The sequence below is a fragment of the Mytilus galloprovincialis genome, chromosome 6 (assembly GCF_965363235.1).
Source record: "Mytilus galloprovincialis chromosome 6, xbMytGall1.hap1.1, whole genome shotgun sequence".
Lineage (NCBI taxonomy): Eukaryota > Metazoa > Mollusca > Bivalvia > Mytilida > Mytilidae > Mytilus > Mytilus galloprovincialis.
In genome coordinates this window covers 43,565,927-43,590,004 of record NC_134843.1, presented here as the reverse complement: position 1 = coordinate 43,590,004, position 24,078 = coordinate 43,565,927, and the positions used below count along the sequence as shown (strand labels likewise).

Here is a 24,078-nt window from a genome sequence, read left to right as displayed (position 1 = left end):
CATGTTATTTTAAAAACGATCTGATTTGTTACAGTTATCTGGTCCTGGGTGGGTTTACCATCACCAGATGTAAAACTAATAAATTTACCTTTAATTGCAAATTTGAAATTTTAATATGGAAACTTGACATTGTCAGAAGTAGGAGATTAGATGCAGTTTTCCCTCTGATCAAAATTTGGATAAATTACCGCATATGAAGAGATTTAAGTATAGGGCAAAAGTGTCATGGAAAAAAAATTGCTGAAATTTGTTAATACCACCTGGCATAGCATCTCAATTTTCTCCTGCATAATATTACAATCTAGTACTTTTTTTTGTTCCCTATGATTTGAACTATCATCATTTTTGAAGGAACTTAATTTAAACATGAAAGATGATCCTGACCAACTCCTCAGTTTTGCCTCCAAAACAACTGCAGTTGCAAAGAGTTCTGCTTTATGGAAATTGAAATACCCCAAATCCTTCAATAAATTATTACCTCAAATTCTTTTATATTTAACACTGTATATTCATATAAGTTTTATAGAATGAGATATTTTAATGATGATATCATTGTAATTTAGTGTCAAAGTATTTCTTGCTTATATTTTATGATTGGGTATACTTAACATTGGGGAAGATCATATTCTTTTCTACAGGTGCAGGTAGAGCTAATAAAATATAATTTGAGATCATCAGATCATTTTTAAAAATAAATATTATTTTTTTCAAGAATTTACAATAAAACAAATTTTTCATAAATTGAAACACAAAACGTGCCTTTGAAAGTGTCAAAAATATTAAATTACAAATTTGTATCTTCTTTTAGTACGTTTTCACTTGAATTATGAATCAAGGTTAGCAAAATAGATGTTCTTTTGTACTGCGTCAGATAATTAATTGCTGCTTAACATAGCAAACATAAAACATCCTCTTAGTTTGAGAATTTCAAGCGAAGTTAAATATCTTAAAGTTTATAGTAAAAAGAAAATCAAATAGATGCCTTTTTATAGTTCCCAAATGCAGGTCCTCATCTTATTAAAGGACTCCCTCCTATCCATTTTGGGGGAATTTTTGGATAAACTAACATATATACCAGTAATGTAGACAGATGTCTATTTAAAGACTTCCAAAAGCTACGTCCCCTTATAAAAGGGCTCCTTTTTATCATTTTATTGGGATTTTAGGTAAACCATTATCAGTTTATTTATTTAGAGACATTAATACATATGTCAAAGCCCTCACATAATATTTAAATTTAAACCCTTGTCTTATTTTTTTACCTTTAGGTCTATATAAATATTGCATGTCCATTACAGGTGTCATGTCAAACTTAAAGAAAAGAAATGCAATGTCTCATGCACTGCCAGTAATTAAAGCTTACATATTGTGTCATACAAAATAGTAACATCTATATCACAACTAAATCTCAGGGTCAGATATAAATTTACATGATATTTGTTGTTATTTCAATAACTGTTTTGTTTAATTTGACCTCAGGTAGGTGGAAGTCCTACTATTTACAATATATGTTGAACTACCACCCTACATGTCATAGCCACAGTCAATGTGGTCTTTTTTTATTTCGTTACTATTAAATATCACTTACTGCACAGTTGATAGCATCTTTAGAGATAAAGATATAACTTAAGATTATAAAATTGAAAATGTTTTTTGACAGGTCAATAGAAAAATAACATTTTGTTGGCAAAATTCAATATCTTAGATAATGGAATATAATGTAAAATCTACATCAGAATTTATAGCAGTTTTGTCTCAAGAACAGATTTTATTTCAGATTTCTGATTTTTGAATTGATTATATGTTAATTTTTCATATCATGAAGCATGTCTTTGCATTTCATCAATAATATAATAAACATTTGGCGACAAAAAGTTGTGAAAACTTTTTTCATGTAATATAATAAATGTGCAAATAAAACAAGAATTGTTCAAGTTACATGTAGTCATAAGGAAGATACGAGAAGGTATTTAAGAGTTATTCATACATTCTTTTTTACACTGCAATTTTGCCTTCTTAAATTTCAATGAATATTAAAAAAAAAAACACATAACTAAAACTTTGAAAAAATATTGAATAAAATTAAAACCCATCCTCAAAATAGTACAATGCAATGTGCAGGGGAAAATCATCAAATTGATTTGTCAACTTGATTCACACTTCCATATCTTAATTGGTTTGACAAATATAATAATTTGATCCTACTACATGTTTGTAAAGTGGGGGTAAACACCAGGTTACCCTAAGGGGTCAACAATGTTAAAGCTCTTGTCAATAAACTATGATGGCTGAACAGTCTAGATTTCTATAACACCAAAGAGCTTGTACGACCCTTCAGTTGAGGGTCAGTTATTCCATTGGTATTGATAGCTGATAAATAGACTCTAAATAATCATTGGTATCAATATGGTTTATCTGGGAGATTCTTTGATCACTTGTAAAATCATTCACCTGATGTTGACAAATGCCACAGTACTTTGATAGCTCTGTACTACTGTACGATTGTTGACAATTTCTACTATGTTGGAAATGTAATATACATTCAGATAAACAGTTATTACCCCTTAATTTTAGATAAGATTTTTTGTAAATCTTTTAATCAGTTCATAAATTTATTTACAAAAATTTTTTAACTAATTTCTAATGTACCCTATGCACTGATAATTTCATAAATACCTAAATGTATGATTCAAATGATTAAATAGTTTAAAAATTCATATAAATATGATGCAAGATTAAAATGCAACATAATATATGATTTGTGTCAAAACGGTACTGATAGAAAGGTAAAAGTGGTTTCAGTGGTATACATCAGTAAGTAAATACTTCAGATTTTACATATTCTGGATAAATCAAGAATATATAATTGCCTTCAAGATGAAAATTGAGAAAATAATTGTCAAAAACATTAAGATATGATGTAAACCATGTGTGAATTCTCTTCATAAGCCAGACTAACCACACTCCTATAACATCAATTTATGACAAATTTTCAACCATTATAATGATAAGTTTAGTCTGAAGGAATCACAGATAATCATTACTAAACATGATTATTTCCAGAGTTAAACTATCATTTCCTGCTGAGAATTTATGTTCTCTAGCTGTGAGTGGTGCCCCTTTTGACAAATTACTTGATAAAATGATACATTAAGCTCAAAAGGGAAACAACTCTTTGTTTAAAATATACTCCTATTTTTCTAGAAAGTTATTTCCCTTTAATCAAATTCTTTACAATAAAATCATAAAAAATCTTTAAATAAAAAACCAACATTATGAAATGGTATTACACCAAGATTTGAAAAAAACTATTAACTAGCCTTGAACAATTCCATTTTTAAATTGTGGCCATTTCCAACAATGATACTTGATTCCTACTTGAGACAGATTTGTCAATAACTTTGAACAAAAACAATCTGGTCAAAATATCAGAAAAAATAATGAAATTCTAAATGAAAAAAGTCTGTGATGTTATCAATCAATAGTTCAATATAAAAACATTCCAACAGCACAATCCTTTTAAAATTCCAACATCCACAAAAGCAAATAAAAGCTGAGATAATTGATATTTTACACAAATTGGGGGTCACAAAGTTAAATTCATCAGCGAATTATTCATTATTTTAACAATCTCTCAGGGACTGATTTGACTCATAATCATAAATTTATCAAGATCAGATAAACATCTATGAGTTAATCACATTTAAATTTAAAGTTAATAATTAAAATACTTATATTTGATTGTTTTGAACATTATGACATGAATGTCAGACCACACACTGGGTTCTTAGGTTTCTTGTATCAGTTTAGGTGTGACTAAAATCTATTTTACTGCAAATGTATGGTATATATTTGTTAGAACTTTGAAATTTATAACACAAACAGGTTAATAAAAATGACAATTTTAATACAATAAACTAAACCAAAGTCTAAAAGTACTCAACAATGGGGAAGTCTGCACTAAGGATTTATTTAAAGGTTCAGACAAGAACTTTACTACAATATTTTGAAGAAAATGGCCTTAGAAATTAAATGTCAAACAAACAATATATCTTAACTATAATATACTACAGATGAAAGGAATAAAAAACTAAAATAAGTCAATAAGGGCAGAACATTTACTCATCAGCGCATTCTGTGCAAATAAAATTCCTTCCAAACCAAAAGACATTCTAAAGTCAACCAGTACATGGACCAATGTTCGGACCCTGAGAAAAATATGCATCGCAGAATAACTTAACCTCCCTTTAAATCAATCATGACAAGTACTGCATTTAATAATGTGCAAGATATGACAAGCTACTTGTGAGGTAGAGTTTTTGTTTAAATATCATCATATTGAGATAACTGCAACAATTACTCCAAGAATCTAAGTTGTTTCATGCCAGTCTTTGAAACATAATTTCAGGAAGTTAATATGGAAGCAAGAAATTTTAGTAATGACTTTGATAGCCTTGTAACAATGAAATATATGCCTATTATGATGTGGGAAGATGCTGATACTATTTTATGCATGAACATCAAATGCAACCTGTTACCAATGTTTCATCTACAGAACATTGTTCTTCAAAGATCCTGGGAATCAAATAATTACAATAATAAATGTCTGAGGCATTTATGAAATAAATGTACAAGTCAGTAATTCATAGTTTGAATATGTCATAAAAGAACTGTTCACAAAATTTAAAATTTGTCAAGTGAATCTTCAACTATAAAACATTTTTAAAGTCAGAATAAATTCATAAATCAAAGAATGAGAACCTTGAAATCTGAAATCAAACATTCCCCCCTAGCTTTTAATTGTTTACTTCCTCAAAAATCAAAGAAAATGAAAAAGTGTTATTGTCCTTCCTGTGAAACCTGGCACATATGTAAAATATCTGTGGATATTGTGAAATATTAACACTTATCGTTTTATTTTGTTTAGATTAGCGAAAATCAAGCATAAGTTCTAAGGCCATTATATTAACTCTCACCCTTTGATGTTTATAAGTTACAATATGAAATTTTAATTTCTCCATAAAGCCTGTTTATGTAAGCTAAATTTACAAATAAAAGTCTGAACAAGTGTACCATATTGAATATTTTATTGTTATACACCTTAAGTTGCAATTTCATATCAATCTTACCAATTCATTTTGCCTGTTATCGATCAATTTATATTCATAATTTGATATCAAAGAAACATTTCATAATCGCTGTTTAATGAGTCATTTTGCTGAAAATTCAAATTTCATGCACATTTATTGATGCACAAACAATACAAAGTTATTGTCCCATAAAAGTTTCCAAATAATCAATTTTACATAGCTGTTGTTTCTATTGCTTACCAATAGAGTGATTTCTCTTATGGACACTGTTAAGATAAAGCCTACTGAGTTCCATTCAGAACACACATTCTTTTATGAAAACTACAAACTTACACACATCTGTATATTAAAATTCATACAAATTGATACATCAATACAAATTGAAATTACAAAAGCAAATTTTAAACAGTGTAAGTATTAATTTATTTTTAATGAAGTGAAAATGTAGGAATTCCATCTTTCTAATTCAATTACTATTCAATTAGTTTTCAGAGTTATCTCCCCTTCAAATAAAAGTCACAGAATTTTGTAAAATGTAGAGACTTAGTGTAACCTGTCAAAAAACACATAAATTACCTGTCAAATAAACACCTGAATTAATTTACCTGGCAAAAAATTGACAAAATTCCTGTGTTCTTTTTTCTCCTATTTCTGAATGATATTGTCACCTTGTCACTGATCAAGTTATTTCTGACAATTGAAACATTTTTGTCATTATCAGATATCTTGGGTAAACAAAAAGTCCAGATAATCTTCCAATAATAAAAATTTTCTCTGGTCTGATATTCAAGGATAAAGCTTTCTCCTTACATAATTCGAAATAAAAATTGGTATGTTACATCATGATTAATAAGAAATGTAAACTTTTGGCAATTACTTGACAAAGCCTTTACCCATAGGACATACCTTTATTTTTAAAATGTTGTAAAGAAACATCAATAAAACGTAATTACAAACATTTTAATGTTTGTTTTAATATAGAAAAGAATTTCGTTGTAAACTACATGTCATTTCACAATTTTCCCATAAAATTTGAGTTTCTTGTTACTGTTTTTAATTACTTTCTGATTCAATAATTCATAACTCATATTAAATTTGAATCTAATAGTATATGGAAAATATCTAATATCTTTAATCCCTCTATGATATTTGTTGCATGCCTCAATTTGCAAAGTTTAATAAAATTTTGATTAAATTTTGTTGCATTATGTAATTTAGAATATTAAAGTTTAAATCGTGTGATATTTAATTCAATCTGTTGAATAATATATGAACATGCACTGAAGAAACGATTAGCAATTTAACTGCCTTCAGTTTGATATACCACATTATTCCTTCGCGACATTAAAATATGAGGTGAAAGAAACATGTTCATGCATATTTCCACTCATAAACTTGCATCAATATCATACATATATAATTTAATTGAAACTGTTGACAAAAGCATTTAGGGAGAAATATTCAAAATGCCATCGATCCTTCTGCTTGACTTATTTATGACGATTAGTGATAAACCTATTCAATATTTTCACCTGGTCGTCCCTTTCGTTCCTAGTTACATTTTCCTAATAAATTGCCAATACTTAAAATATACCAATATATATCATTCATGTTTCTATAATACATATCTCAAGCTTTGCAAAATTAATCTCACTATTGTTGGCCACAAAGGGTTCCTGGTGTGGGTATTTGTCTCCTTCATCTAGGTGCACCACTTAATCGCTTGCCATATAAATTATTATAGTCTTTGTTGAAATGTCAAGCTTTCAGAAATGTTTGAACTTTTACAAAAATATATCTAAAATGTACTTGAAGTTTTCATAGATACAAAAATATGCGTCTTAAATTAATCCCATATGACAAATTTTAAAAGTATTTTTGAAAGATATTTTAAAAAAGCAAAAACAATTTAAGAGTTAATTCCCCTTATCAAAGGCCAATGCACTGCAAATTGAATGTATCAAAGATTATCATTTGAATAAAATGCTTAAATAAATTCAAACTAACCAATGAAAAAGATCCTATGTCAATGACTTGAGGATGCATTTGAAGGGGCACAGCACCTGCAGATGGGTTACCCGTTACATCGTCTTGTGAGGTTGAGACAGAGAGTTATCATGGAAATCTTAAAATTAAATTGATTTGAGAAATTATCCCTGTAATAATAGCAAACTTTGATGCAATTATTATTTGATGGGTATGATAACATTGTAATGGCATTTTAATTTATTTAAATGACACATTTGACCATTGTCCACTGTGACAAGTTTTTAATGTCCAGATTTCAATGCCAACATTAATTTATAATCCCAGTTATTTTCTCCCACAATAATTTCTCTTCTTTTCAATTTATTGTGTAGAATATTATGCAATTTTTTTTCACAATGTCAGTACAGAGCATAAATTATGTTTCTTACAATTAAGCAGGAAGTCTTCCATTCTCTAATTTGACAAAGGTGATGTTTTTGGCTATTATATTCAAAATATCTCATGTCCATTTTAATGACCATTTTTATATAAAAGCAATATGGACAGAATCCCTACAGAGAAATAATTTAAGATGTCATAGATGTGTGCTAATTCCACCATAAACCATTGTGTCCAGGCAATTTCTATAGATGACCACCTATATGCTGTTGTAATAATTCTTTTTTATCCTTGGGGCCTAAACTAAGGTAAACATTAAAAATTTTATATCTCATTTAATTTGTTTTACATAAATATTTGGTATTTCAAAGGAATTTAGATTACCACTTTTATTATTCAAGAAAAATTAAAATCCAGTAAATTTTGATTCTGGATATTATCTTATTAAGAGGATTTTAGAATACTTTTGTCTTTGTAATGTACCTACAATTGCAACTTCTTCATGGAAGGAATTTAAAGATTATAATCTTATTCTTGAAAATTTGCTAAACTAACAAAATTAACTGCTTTCATTCAAGATTTTTAAACTACTACATGAGGAAGAGGATGAATTTCTTAATCAGTCATGTATGCAAAAAATGATAATGTTGAAGCATGGCTCCTTGATGAACCCCCAATTATTTGGACTTTAAAAATTGATAATAGATGTCAAAATTGAAATTGTTGAACCTTATTATTTTTTGGCCATCCTTTTCTATTGAAACTGATGAATCATGGTCATTTTATATATCCAATTTTTAAATAACACCTACATTTTAACCATGTTAACTGGCCATTTATTGTCTGTGAAGGCATTAAACAAGAAATATGAATCATTTTAAATGATATTTTAAAGAGACATTAATTATTTTACCCAGGGTGGACATAGGTCACTGTGGTCTGTCATGAAGGTGTGTCAATGTGGCCACACAGATGATTTTAAACATGTTCAATGTCATTTAAAACAGATTTTTGGGAATGGGTTTCTTTCATTCAGTGAATCATGAAACATAATTGAGCAGGAAAAGGTCAGCACTTCCCATTTATTCTTTACTGTAGCCCCCACATTTGACAAAAAAATTACATTATTTTTTTTGCTTTAAATGAAACATGTGTAAATCGAAAAAAAATCAACTTCAATAAAAAGTTTATACAGAAAAATTGTTGCTTCAATCAAAAGAAAATATAGTCATGTTTTAAATCTAATGTTTAAAGAAGATTAGTTTCTGAATATTTGCTTGGTAAGTCAATTATTGTACCTGTTTGCAGGGGGTTGGTTTTTTTTAATGAAATCAAGTGGGGCTACCCAATAACCAGTGGTAAATGTTCCCAGATCATTTATTCTGCTAAATCAAGTTTTTTGGGCAAATGTTTTCTCATTTGAAGACGAACTGTTCAGGTTAAATCATTGGCAACTAAAGCAGATATATATCAAGCTAAGACAGAAAGATGGTTAAGAGCATTAAAAGAGCTATACAATGAATGAATGAATACATCTAAAAATGTGAATGAAAAAAGAATTGATATTAAACCATTTCCATATAAAAACTCGTAATCTGAGATGTGTACATGTATCTTTTTATAAGGATATATTATATTATATATATAAATAGTATTTAATTAATTAAAAATATAAAAACTACATTTAATATTGGTTTATCCATTTAGCATCTTGTTCGCTGATAAATTGCCATTGATACAAATGAAGATATTAAACAAACCAACAAAATTTTAAACAATTATCAAATAGCAATAAATTAAATGTGGTGAAAAAAGTTAAAACCAACAAAATCCAATAACAATCAAACCATTAAAGTGTTAATTTCAAAGTTTTTAAATTTCTCTATCAATCATTTAAATGAATATATGCAGACAAATTCAGTTGATTAATTTTTTCAATCCATGCTATTGAAAATGTACTTAACATCATATCTTATCGCTCAGACATAACTCATGAGCAAACAAAAGTTAAAATGTTAACCCAAATGCAAAAGTTATTTTATTTTGGTGAATATCAATATTGTCAGCATAAATCAAAACTTATAAAAACATAAGTTACCCAGCGACCATCAGCCTGTTTCTAGACACAAGGATACCTGCAAAAGTTTATGCCTTTTCTTTGGCCTGTCAATGAAAAAGTAGCAAATTATTAATTTCTGTCTGGAAATCACTCCAGCTGCTTCAAAGTAAATGATTTCAAAGGGGAATTAGTTATACTTTGCTAATATGGACTTAATTGTATTTTTGTTATTGTATTTTAGTTATTATATAAAATACCAACTGGTATCACAACTTTAAATAAAAAAAAAAGTTTGAAAATCTACAAGAATGAACATACACCCATATGTCGTTAAGAATCAAAATCATTGACATTTTCCAGTTTTGTATCCTGTCAAAAAAATATTTTTCTCAGACTATAAAGCACACTTTAGTCCTATAAAATTTACTTATAAATTGTCAAATTAAGATTATCAAGTACTTTTTATCTCAGATTTGAGTAATTACTGACAAAGATGATTGGGAACACCATGCAAAACTTGACAGTTTCAATTGAGTGTCATTCAAACAATTTCTTAACTTCCAAGATTTTGCACAAAAAAAAAAAACAGAAAAAAAACCAACTTGTGATGAAGAAATAGTGTAATAAATATGGCAAGTACAAATTAATACTAAAAGAAACATGTGCAACAAAAAAGCTACTCAACTTGAAATAATCAATACTCAGATAGTTTTGTTAAACCTCAATTTTTCTATTTCTATTTTCATACTTAAAACACTGGGCCTTTAAGATATAAACTTCAATAGTTATATTTTTCTATTAAAGTGGCTACCTAAGCTGTGATACATGCAAACTTAGTAAGAAAACACTCTCTATTTACTTATAAATTAACCCTATCAAAAACTCTTTTAAACATCATAGTATTACAAACTACATACAAATTGTCTAATTTGTATCCATTACTATATAGGTAATATCAACAGTACTTGCTTGGATAACTTTCTACTTTTATCACTAGTTGTCCCGATACTTATAAACATATACAGAATGTCATAAGACAAAATATTTTGGCAGATAAAATTATGTACATTAATGTCGACTTCTTCATCAGCTTGTTCCTAGTGATCTTAAGATTTGTTTACATAAATTTTCATAAACGGATGCCTTGCCCAAAATTTTTGCTCCATGAGCTGTTAATTGGAGTTTGTTTCAATTTGTCAAAAATGTGATATTGCAATTTTCCATTAAAGTTTTGATATCAACCTTGTAATGCTTTTAATCTTAGATTACAACACTTCCTTTGTAAACTTTTATACAATGTCCTCTCTTTAATTCTTTCCCTTCAAACACATATATAACTTCAAATATTTATTTAATGGGATGAAGTCTATACTTCTTGGTATCATCTTCAAAAAAATCAAACATCATTCCAAGATTTTATAGGATGAATTTCAAAATATAGCAACTACAATTTTATTTCCCCATAGTCATATACATGTATGTATACTGTGTGGGATACATTTGGTCAATAAGGCAATAATGATCTCATGTTTTCTAAATCCCCACACTATGTTTTAGCTCCTTTTTAACAATTGGTGGTGTCTTTGTTGTAAAATGCAACAGAAATGAATTAATTAGTCGTCTGTGAAGCACTAAATTCACTTGGCAATGTTTCTGCACTTTAAGACTTTAAATAAATTAAACTTCAATTTCAAATTGAACAAAACCTAATTGGAGTTAAAATTTAACTAGATTTCCAGACATTTGAAATCCATTGAAGAAACGAAGACAGGTGAATCTGACTTTTGAAAAATTATTTATTTACGCTAAGATGATATGAAAAATGATAATTGCATCATTATTTGTGACATAAGTATTTATTGTTTTTTTCCCTGCATGTTTTGAATTTTATTCTTCCCATTTCTTTTAAACAAATATGTGATTAAAAAAACAAAGAAAGTCAAAGTGACATTTATCATTTCAATAAATTTTCATACTTATCTTCATAAGATATCTTTACAATTTGTACATTTATTATTTTGAACCATAACAGCTGATTTAAAATAACAAATATTTTTATTTTAAGAATGCAGATAATATCAGCATACAAAAAAATATCTATTTGTTTGAGTCATGATGCCAACATTTTTGTTATGATTTTCTTAACAAACTCAGAACTGCCAATTTAGCAAATGTTGCTAAATAGTCTGTCAAAATTTTTCTGAAAATCATCAGCTTAACAGCTGTTTGTATAGTTTCTTTCTGTCTAAAATGTCAATTTCGCATATCTATCATTTCATATCTGACTGCCCATCTCAATATCTATCTTAGCTTGTCATCTATTTCTAACAAAATTGGTTTGAAAACTTGTTAATATCCAACTTCCATTATCAAAAGTATAAAATAACAATTGACTCCAATTCCAACCTTACCAATTACCAAAAAAAATATTTCAGATTCAACCACTTAAATTTTCTTGCTCACACATAGTAAATAAATAATGACAATGTTCATGTTTTTGAATAATTGTGTACACCAAAGTATGACATTGTTATCTTTGTATTAAAATTGGCAACAATGCTCAATGCAAATATGATAAAAATCAAACAATAAAAATATAAATATTTGTCAATTTCATTTTATTTCATGAAATTGACAATTTCTAAAGATCATGTACATTGTACATTTCACAAGTATGAGATCAATTACAAAGTAAATATCATCTAGATGATAATTATATCTAATTATTTTGTATAGATAACATGATCCTTAGGGCCTTTTCTCACATTTTTTATCCCCCCTTTCAGAACTGTAGATACAGAAATAATCAAAAAGAATTTGTTGGATTAGCTTGTTTGACATGCTTCCCTTTGGGTAAATTACACCCTTATCTAAAAATTGTCAATTACTACATGAAATATATAACTAAATGAAATAAATAGCAATTTCCTTGATCCAGGTAGCAACCCTGAGTGTGTCGTCACTGAGAAAAACTCCACAATTTCTTAAGAAGAGGCATTAAATAGTCTTATCAATTTTCCCTTTCAATACAAAGTTATCAAATTTTCTTAGTTTTCTTTAGAAATATTACATACCTAGCGGATATTGATATGAATTAGTTTATGATTTATAATAATCTTAAGGACCCATTTGTTTAAATTTCTAATACTTCTCACCCAGTTTTCAACATGATTCCTTCATCCTTAAGTCCACGAAAAGAGGACTCAAAATTTTATTTAAGCACTGGGACGATCTTTTTATTATTTCATAAATCTTGCAATCTTTTACAAAAGGTTTTTAATATTTCAGGTGTTCTGTATTAAGCTAGATCAATATTGTAACTTTTTCATACAGGTTCAATACTAGCGAACCTACTCCTTTTTTATGTCTAGGTTTTTAAGTAATTATAAATACTACGTTCATATCAAATACAGATGAAAAGCAAAATTGTGCATGATTTGCTTAATTTCTTATCAAATGAAAAGAAAATCTTAATATTTGTACCTAATATCAAATGTTTGTATATGCTACATTAAACGAGACACTGTATCAATAAATATTAATATTCCTTTTATCAACAATTGCTTTATAAATTTGTATAATTCTATAAAGAGATTAATGCATTCCCATGTATAACAGTTACCTAAGCATGCCTAGTCAATAGTAAATCTTAAGTGAAAGTACGAAATATATTTCAATCAAATATTAAATAAACATTGTCCCGTCATCTTAAGATTCAAAGAGGTTTTTTTTTTAATCTAAAATCTCCTCGTTTTCTTCCGTACTTGTCAAATGTAACTTATGCATGACACCTTATATACACTCCTGTTAAAATAATTATTGTAATAAAACTGATAATCATTAGCCACAATTAATTAAGTTTAGCACCTATAATTAAGAAATAACAAAATACTACTTTACCGTTCGCTGAGCTCTCGATGAATGTAGTCTGTTAATCCCCACGTGCTAAGACCAAGTCGGGTGTAAATTTCGCGGACTTTTTAAAATAGGTAAACAAGCCGCAATAAAGGAGTATTTGTAAATAAAGAAAAACTAAATGTAATACATTACCGTTCGCCTGCTTGCTTCCAAATGAAATTAAATTATTGACCCAAGTTGAATTTAAACCTCCCTAAGGAATCTGGATGAAATGTAATCACTCCGATCACCTGTCATTTGAAACAAGTTGTGTATTCCGTCTTTTCTCGTGTGTATTCCCTTTTTATCAATGAACTTACCATTCTGGATTAAGGAGGCAATTTCAGATTCCGTTTCGATATGTCTCGGCTTTGTCTGTTTACGCCGTGACATTCTTTAAGAAAAGTAAGAAACAAATGACAAAGTTTCTCTAGTTATTTTTCTGATTACTGCATCTCATTTGCGCATGTCAGAAAATATGATTATCGATACATTGAAGATTATGATAATAAAATAGAAACAACGTTTTTGATTGGTTTTGAAATAAAGAGATTCGGGAACATGAGATGAGTAAATCAGTAAAATGTAATAGCTGAGTGACTTTCAATGCGCAGGTTCTTCGTTATAATATCTGATGATTGTTTAAATAAACAAATGGTATATTGGACATTATTTAAAATCTACAATTATATAATAATTTAAATGTATTTAAGTAAGTAAACAAACAAAAGAAATTACATGCGATAGTATGATAAATTTGTATAATTAAAACCTTCAGGCATTTTCATAGCGACAATCATATTAGCTGAATTGTCGTTACAAAATAAATGATATTTATATATAAATATTATTCTAACTATAAATGGTTTAAATTATGTAATTTTATTTTTTAAATTACAACTTATTACCTGCTATGTTTTTTTGTTCGTTTTAGTCTCATTTAACGCGGAGTTTTAAACGAAGAAATAGTTATTACATTATTTGCAAGTGCAGGGGATTGCATGTCAAATTAATGTTAATATTAGTTATGATATTAATTTTCATATTGCATGTTAAATCAAATGTCTCAAATATATAAAAAATTGTTCTATTAAAGGGAATTTCTTCCTCATCCATATTTTAACATTAAACCCACCTTCCTTTTAAAAAAAATGGTCTCAGATGGTTTTGCTAATTAATTGAAATGAATTTTAACTTACAGAAATTAGCCTTTGCTATTTGGAATATGAATGTTTTGTCAGCAAGTGCTAAAATAACGGCCTATCTTTAAAACTTTATTTATAATTAGATTAAAGAACGGGAGAGCTCTTTTTACCGACAAAGATGCGCCTTAATTACATTTCCAAGACTTTAAGACTACAAATGATTATTTAATGAACAATTATTGATTTTTAGATAAATGATATTCTAGTGTGAAAATATCCTCAGGGTTTATATGTTTTTTAATTGTCGGATGTGACATAATTATTAGTTATTATTTCTGAAGAATGTCAAACAATTGAGTTTTGTGAAAGAACCTTTCTTATTTGATTACTAACTTAGATGACATTAACTCAAACGCGCTAATCTAAAAAGCTGTTTGTTTTTCAGATAATCCAATTCAAGCAACGATTGTCAACCTCGCAAGAATTACTCAGCGCTTGTGATAACATTTCGTAAAAAAAATAATTTACAAAATTACTTTTTGATTCCTGACAACAATTTAAAATCATAAACGAAAATGATTATAATTTTTTTTTATGTAATATTAACTAAGCAAAAGAAATTATTAATGAATATAAAACATTTTCGCCCCTGCTAGAAGGATATATAACAAAATATATGATTCACACAAAATTTATTATTATTATATCGTTTGATGCAGATTCGTGCAATCTAAATTCATTAATTTCTTCATAAAATACATGTTAACAACCACCCACGCCAAAATCTAAAAACATTTGTTGTAAAGGACCAGCCGTTGTTATATGACTGCAGAGCAAACATTTGATGTCATAAAGTTGATGATGGTAATTAATTAAATTAATGAAATTAAATATGCACGTATATATCTATAATTTTTCAGTCCCTTTCGTGTCTTATCAGCAGTTTTCATTTTTTTGACACACATGCTAGCAACCACCCTTGCAACCCCATTTGTTTGCCCCTCCAACTTATTTTCAAACAAAAGGGAGGGCAAAAAAAAAATATTAATATAGATAAGCATTGGGATTTGAAAAAACTAAATTTCATGTATTATTTTTGGATATATCGAAACTAAACAATTTCTATTTAATTGTTTTGAAGACTTTTGTTCAAACGAAAATACTGGCATCAGTAAATTCCTGTAATAATCAGGAGTCAAACCTGGACTGAATATCCATATTTTTATATGCAAACACGCATGTAACCAAACAGTCTGATGGCCATAAAAAATGTCTCCAAAAAAACGGACCTTTTGGGGCATGGAACCTCATTTGCATCCTCTGAGATTATTTTTTTTAATGAAGTTGTTTATAACTTCAGTTTAATTTCTTTCTGTTATCTATTTGATACGTCACCCTGTCTTATAGTAACATCAGTATGCAGGTTCTGTACCTCTACTTGTAAGATTATGAATAAAGGAAAAGAACACTAGAAACTGTTAAACAAACTTTATAAGTTGCTGAAGTTGATGGCCATTTGATATCCGGGGGGGCGGTGGTTTTTTTTTTTTGGGGGGGGGGGGGGTAAACGGATTGCTATATCAGTTTCATCTTTGCTACGTATGGATACTTACTCTCAGCTCTTACCAGTCCAGGATATTTCTCATATGCTCCTACACTCCCACACCAACGTTGGAAATCAAACATTCGTTCTTAATACAGAGGAACAAGCTTTCGTGTACGTACCATGATAATTGTGGTTCGTGTTATATTTGTTTTAAAGCATACTTTTGCTTATCCTTTCAAAGAAGTTGATGGATTAAAAAAATATTGCTCGAGTCAAAAGGCCGAGTTCAGTTTATATTTTCTTAATCACACGATCGCTTACCAACCAATGAATGTTTGGGATATTACATGAATAGGTTCTTTTCTTACTGATCCGCAGGTTTCACGAAACAGAGGTGTGATGCAGTCTCAATAGTACCATGTTCAGTTTTAACAAAATCTTACATTACAATTTCACTTAATTTCTCATTAATCTTTCGTTAATTTTTTTTGTACATATGTGTTACTCGCGACAACTCTACAAACTATTTTCTCAATTGGACAGGGGAGGCAAAATGTAAACTGGGTTTCAACGTTTAAATATATATACTGGCGTCAAGACAGCGCAAGTGCCGGGTCTATGTCATTACGAATATATCATAAAAGAAAGTAAAATATTTGATAGAAAAAGAGAGACGAATATAACAACGGCATATTCGAACGCACAAGTCGGAAACCAACGGACAAAGGCCACGAAAAAGTACGAAAAACGACGGAAATAAAATTTTTCAACAAACACGAATTTAACTGAATCTGTCTGTTAATTTTACATTAAGAATAGAATGTCCACCCTCCTCCCTTTTGGTTTTTATAACTGGCTCTGCCTTATAAAAGACTAAGTGCTTTGGAGTAATATCACTCGACCAGTTACCAGTTTCGTGCTAAAATGATATTAGTTTAAACAGATAATGCTTTAACTTCAGTTTTCAATCCATAAAAATCAATCATTTATTATAGTTTTCTAGTTTGTAAAATACGGTTAATCAGTTTCCAATGTGCCCACGCTAAGTTACAATTGATAATCTTTTTTTTTTTTATTTCTCTTTGGATAACACCTTCCCTCCTTCAACATTTCTTATAATGGGCCTTCAAAGTTTGCTTTCGATTTTGAACCCCCAAATACTTTAGCCTCGAGCATCAATGAAAATAAAATAAATAATTATGAAACATGCATCTAACGGGGGTCCTAGATTACCTTTTGACAAAAGAGAGGTTCTTCATTGTTAAAAGAAGTACGGGGATCTGTCTCTTTTTATTCTTAGCTAAATAACTATCATGGAGACAAAATTAGGCAAAACCACATTTTAAATATGTATAATGCTTGTGTCAAGGTAAAAGGTATATTTTGGTATTTGGATGGAAATCATGCTTCATTTATAATGCAATGTTCCATTGTGTTTGTTAACGTCCTTCAAACAACATTAACTGTAGCTATCTATATATAGAATGGCTATACATTCACGTAAATCACATTGTTGGAAATGTATATATGATATTCAAAGACCTGCCAGAGTTGTGATTTTACAATGCTGATGCTATGATGAAAAATGCCCAGCCAAAGTTTTGAAAGGAGCAAGCTTTAACCATTTACCATATACAAAGTTTCAAAACGTTAAGATGATGATGATGATGATGATGTCAAACTGTTATTAAGATTCGTCCAGCGATACTAACTGCAAAGCTTAAACAATAAAACTGAAAAATATTGCAGTGCTTTACAAAAAAGTTCTCTTTCATCTTTTCATTCAAATCATAATTTCAAATGATATATTGTTCAAGCAGATAGACGCAAGATGCTGTTCGCAACAGGAATACTGCAACAGAGGGTACAAATTATATAAGAAACTAAGTATAAAAACGATATTTATAGACCTGAACCATTTATCATCAAGCTTCATATAATATAAACTTTCAAACGTTCTTTCTTTAATGTTATATATGAGTGTAACATCATCGGATTTTCTTGTGATTTATGTATATCTAATTCCACCTATTTTCTTATGAGAACTATAATATAGAGTTTTCGTACTAATTTATTATCATGTATTTGAAGTGCTATATATTTGTATTCTTTTGTATATAGAAATGCTTTTATAAAATGATAGGTTTAAGTAATTTTATATGCGACCTCAAAACAAGTTTGTGACAAACTAAAATTGAAACTACAATATATGCCTTTTTCTTGAATAAGAGAAGTCATCACAAACAGTATTTATTCCCCCATATTTAATGACACTTTATACTCGACGGGAAATGGCCCAATATGAAATTACTCGCAGAACGAAGAAAGAATTTGCTTCATCTCTGGAAAAAGTTGAATTATCTTTATTTTGTGTAATAAAATCAAGAAGCGACTTTCCGGTTGTCTCCATAAGGTTTTTATGATATTGCAATAATTTTAAGGAAATTCCAATAAAAGCACGTAAAGAGCTTCATACATCATACTATAACTCGTTACTCGTGTTTCTACCAGCTTCAGATCAAAGATTACTTGACAACGACTTAAATTGACAAAATGTCTTTCTATTAATGGACAGAAAATGTTTTATGAAAATGAAATAATTGCTTGATCACATCAATTTACTTTGTCATCAGAACTTGTCGTTCATCATTTAACATTCAGTTTTATTGGAAAATACCGAAATCACGACCATAATTATTATAAAGGTTTTGGTATAATAGTATCTATACGTAATTGGCAAATGGAATTTATCAGCAGCAGTTGTTTCCCTTCTGAGGCTGAAAATATCATAAGCATACATTGATGTCCACTTTTCTTTTTCAATTTATACAAGTTATTATTTCTTCCGTTTTTTTTTCAGACACTTTGGTGAAATGCATTTAATTTAAACATCATTCCTGGCATGTGTTTGTAAAATCACCGCCCAGTGCATCACCACGTTGTCATTCTTCCAATTTACAATCATGAAGACGAGGAAAGCACGAGGACCATTACTTATGATGCTCCCTTGGACATAGTAAAATCTATGATATGAAGTTTCCAATTGGACTCCCAAAAACCATTAGTTTAGTTTAAACATATTTATTAAAAGTGGATTGGGAAACAAGTTTTTCAACTTATATTAATCCCTTTCCACTTTGCGGGTGCGAGTGCTGCCTTGTAGCGGCATTAGCCTGCTCTTTTTCGAAATCTACAAGGGTGTCTTTAACGTGCAAGAGATATGGATCTCTCTTAACACGGGTCAGTCATTTATCGTCCCCCTTCGACGGACTATCATCGTTTCCTCAAGACCATACTCGCAAATGGTGTCAAGGGAGAGCCGAAAATTAAGTCCCTGAAATTTTCATCCCAGACGGGAATCGAACCAGGAACCTTTGTGAAAGTAGTCCGATGCACTAACCACTACACCATGGCTCTCTCAAAAACCCTTGCAGAGTATACCTTGATATTGCAACGTATAAGAACCTTTACCACATCTTTATATAGTATATTTATGTTGGAAAGATACTCAGTCCCCAATTGGTGAAGGTTATTCCAAAATCCACCAACATAGAAAAAAATAAAACAGAGAGACATATAAATGTTGCAGAGAATGCACATGTAAAGATTGGCAGACATATCATAATTATATACTCCAATATAATCCAAAACTACCTCCGAACACTGGATTATGAAATAATGTAATTAAGTAAATATTACAGATGTCAGACAAGTATGTAAATATATCAAAGAATGGCATAGTTACGCAAAATATGCAAAAAAGAATCACGGACCTAATGAAAACATAATAATCTGACCACTTCAGCGTCGCTGCGAGTATCAAAACGAGGTTAATAGTCTATTGCTGAATACATCATACCACTTACCAAATACGTTCTGGATTTAGATTGAATGTTTATTTTGTTCTACTGTATTGAAGTTTTATGTAGTTTATTCTAGGCATTGAACAAGATCATGTCATTCTGTGCTGTATTTTGTGTATATCTATGAACATATTATATTTATATTTATATTGATACTGATACTTATAGGTTTCATAAGGAGTGAGAATTAGATATCGATTGATATCAACTCGAGTTATGAGTTTATTATTATTGAAATTAAATAACGAGAGTTGATATTAAGCGATATCTAATTCTCACAAGTTGTTAACCTATTTCTCTTATGGCAAAAAGTTGTATGTGCAGGGGCGGATCCAGCCATTCTAAAAAGGAGGGGTTCCCAACCCAGAGTAAAGGGGGGTTCCAGCTACATGCTCCCATTCAAATGCATTGATCGGCCAAAAAAAAGGGGGGGTTCCAACCTCCGGAACCCCCCCTCTGGATCCGCGCCTGATGTGCGTGGCCTATTTGTTGCGAGTTGTGTTGCTACGGCTGTTTTTCTTTGCAACGCGTACTTGTTTACTTATGACAGATATTTTTAATTTTTTAAATTAAAATTTACCAAAATCGTCTAGGGATCATCAAATTAACGTAATTTTGATATCACTTTTTCATATCACACTCCGTACGGTGTGATACGAAAAATATCTATTCACGTGGGAGTTAGATAACAGGCCCCAACCATAAGAGAATGTAAGTTATTACTATGCGGTAAGCAATCTTCTCTGAAATATAACTATGAACTGATGTCTAGTTGAGGGAGGGTAGATTTTATATTAACAGTTTAATTTATCGTAGTTAGCTTTCAGTAATTGCGAGTATTTTTTTTAAAACAGTATGACATTTTTTTTTATGTTTTGTTTATACTTGACTGTGTTTAAGATATTTATTTTACCGTTATTTTAGAAATTATGTGCTTTTCTTGTACTGGTCTTTTATACTTCCCTTGTCAACTTTTATTAAAAGGGAGAGGATGCCGATGGTGGCAAAAAACTAGTTTTGACCATTCAATAGTCATGTGTCTAGCCCAAGTTAGGATCCTCGTAAAAGGATTTTTGTAATGTATTAGTGTAATGATGGTTTTTATTTTTGATTTAGGTGTTGATTGATGATCTTTGATGGCTTTTTTTTAATCTATTCACACCTTCTTTAGATTAAGATTCAGAGCATCACCACTGAGAAATCGCCGAAATGCGCATCTGATGCAATAACATTGAAACCGTTAATGTTATTAGAATGAAATTCAAAACAGTGTGGCTGTGGCCATTGATTGACAAATTAAATTCATCCATTGACTGGGACAATTTATGTGAACGTTTGTATGTAACGACCACTGCTCACTATGTACTTTTTAAAGACACTTAAACTATGGGGTCACCAAAGGTTCTCAACACCTTAATAAAGTAATTCGAAAAATTAATCAGAAATAACACGATGTTTTGATTTATATCAATTATATAAATCAAAACATAAAAGTTATTCCTGATTAATTTTTCGAATTATTTTATAATTAAAGGCGTGAAGAAACCTTTGGTGACCCCACAGTTTAAATGTCTATCGTAGGTACGTCATAAACAGTGGTCGTTACAGACAAACGTTCACGTAAATTGTCCCAGTCAATGGATGAATTTAATGTGTCAATCAATGGCCACAGCCACACTGTTTTGAATTTCATTCTACTTCCACTGGACCGATACCTTTGCTGAGGGACTGTTAGCTGAAAGTGTTTGACCAGTACAGTAGTCCGTACTTCGGTTCTTGTTTGATTGTAAGAACATGACAATGAGCCAAGGTCATGAAACAACGACTAGCAGACATGCTAAAACATCAATATATACCTTTTTATATAAGTTGGTATACTCAGTCCAAAAAGATTAAAGATGCAAAGGTATTAGTTAAGGAATGACTGTAATATTTTTTCTGTCTATGTCTAAAAAAACGTTGATGACGTCACGGTCACATGACTAAATTATGTCTATGGGCTCATAACAAAATAACGTCAGCCAATCAGAAGATTAAATTATTTTCATATGTTTTATATTACACTACAGTGATGTTGAATATGAGTAGGATGAGTTTCTTCATTTATGTTCTAAAATCATGAATTTTATTTGAACTTTTTGTTGATTGTTTTACATTTAAAGTACTTTGACAGTTTTAATAGATGTCATTAGCAATACACATTTTAATATCTCGTCTGTGTAAGACAAAGGTGGTAAATTGTTTTGAATCATACAATCAAAACCTAAAGTGCACAGGATTAAGTTGGAAATAGTTAACAAAGATACCAGGCTTATGATTTGATACGCCAGACGCGTGTTTCGTCTATATAAGACTCAACAGTGACGCTCAGATCAAAATAATTAGAAAGCCAAACAAGACTAAAGTTGAAGAGCATTGAGGACCCAAAAAAATTCCAAAAGTTGTGCCAACTACGGCTTAGGAAAACAATCCATTTTGAAGCCTTTTCTACAACCAAACTCATTCAGGAGTCTGAAAGAATATAGGATTTTGATCCTTTATTGAATTTAATACAAAGGGGCCAAACAAGAGAAAGATATCTAAATATTGTTTATTTAAAATTTTATTTATTGATTCTAGAAAAGAGGTAAAGCTATTTTCAGCTTAAAAAGTACTGGAATGCCAATCATATGCAGAAAGGGTTTTCTTTTGCAAATGAAATAAGTCGAAAGGAGACCGTTTTGACTATTATCAGTGAATTCGAAGACATACAATAGGCAAGGTTGTCTGTAAATTTCAGTACGTACTTTCAAAGAAGAATATGTTTAGCTAGAGTAAACCAATTACTAGTATTGCATACAAATTAAGACATACAGTTGATTTTGTTTAGTCTGCATCATTTCCAGGTTCATTGTTGTGACGTGTGAGACAATACAATTACTGATAGAAATTAAAATGCGAAATATGTATTAGTAATCATTTGACTGTAGAGTGAGATTAGATAAGATTTGATTTTGAACAACTAAGATTTTAACGAGTTTGATTAAACCTGCATCTCCCCTAATTGACAAAAAAAAAAACTACGATAAACAGATATACGTTTTTTTCATGTAACAATTTATCATACAATAATTCTTTTGAATTGAGACGCTATTTTTGAAATATAAGGATCAACTTAACAAATTGATTGGGTAAATATAAACATACAATGTAGTAGATCGAAGTTTAGTATACAAGTCACTGGACAAATATAAGGATACAATGTAGAATATCGATGTTTAGTACAAATCAAGGCGAAAGTAGTTAACTGATGTTCAAATCTAGTACATCAATTAAAAAAAAGACAAACCAAGGTAGCAAACAAAAACCGAGGGAACATTATGACCTCCAAAAGGAGCGCGATCGGTACGTTGACCCAGTAAACGTCTCCTGCTATGGTTGCAGCACCCAACATGCGAATCCACACTCTGTTAGAATATTGCAATCGCGAATAGGACACACATGATAAAATAAGCCTCTGTAATTACATAAAATAAAAGATGTTTGAATACCGATGTTCTGTACAAGTCACTGGTAAATATAAAGATGCAATGTAGTTTACCGTTGATAGTACAAGTCACTGGGTACATTTAAAGATATAATGTAGTTTACCGATGTTGGTATAAGTCATTTGGTAAATATGAAGATACAATGTGGTACACAGATGTTCCATAAAAGTCACTGGTTAATATACAGATACAATGTAGTGTACCGATATTCAGTCAAATAAAGGCAACAGTAGAATACCGGTGTTCAAAAGTAATAAGTCGATTGAGATTACACAAATCCGGGTTAAAAACTAAAACCTAGGGAAACACATCAACCATAACTGGAAAATAAAGGAACAGCAGGAACACTGAAGTGCAAGAAACACAAACGCCAATTTACACAGAAAAGAGCTATTTGATAAACAACTGCCATATTCAGGACTTGGTACAGGATATTTTAAGACAAAATTGGTTTAATGGCAAGCCAAACCTACCGCTTTATGACAATGTTAAAACAAATATCGCTGAAATGACAACACTACGTGACATAAATACAACAAAACATACGCAAGAACATAAATCACAGAGAAGCACACGAACAAATA

The 24,078-nt window shown here is 29.9% G+C and overlaps 1 protein-coding gene and 1 long non-coding RNA gene across 3 annotated transcripts in view; one reads left to right on the top strand and one right to left on the bottom strand.

Annotated features, from left to right (window-relative positions):
• Positions 1-13,901, bottom strand: part of LOC143079653 (sal-like protein 1) — a 39,211-nt gene extending 25,310 nt beyond the window's left edge. Inside the window, exon 1 of one of the 2 annotated variants that reach the window (XM_076255114.1) lies at positions 13,734-13,901. In XM_076255114.1, coding sequence (XP_076111229.1) covers positions 13,734-13,806 — 73 coding nt within the window. In that variant the 5' untranslated portion in view covers positions 13,807-13,901. The remainder of the gene's footprint in view (positions 1-13,733) is intronic. The other variant, XM_076255113.1, reaches the window with a different exon arrangement.
• LOC143079654 (uncharacterized) overlaps positions 1-20,069 on the top strand; it is a 37,701-nt gene extending 17,632 nt beyond the window's left edge. The window contains exon 2 of the long non-coding RNA XR_012979455.1: positions 18,965-20,069. This is a non-coding gene — a long non-coding RNA (uncharacterized LOC143079654). The remainder of the gene's footprint in view (positions 1-18,964) is intronic.
• The last annotated feature ends 4,009 nt before the right edge of the window (positions 20,070-24,078 follow it).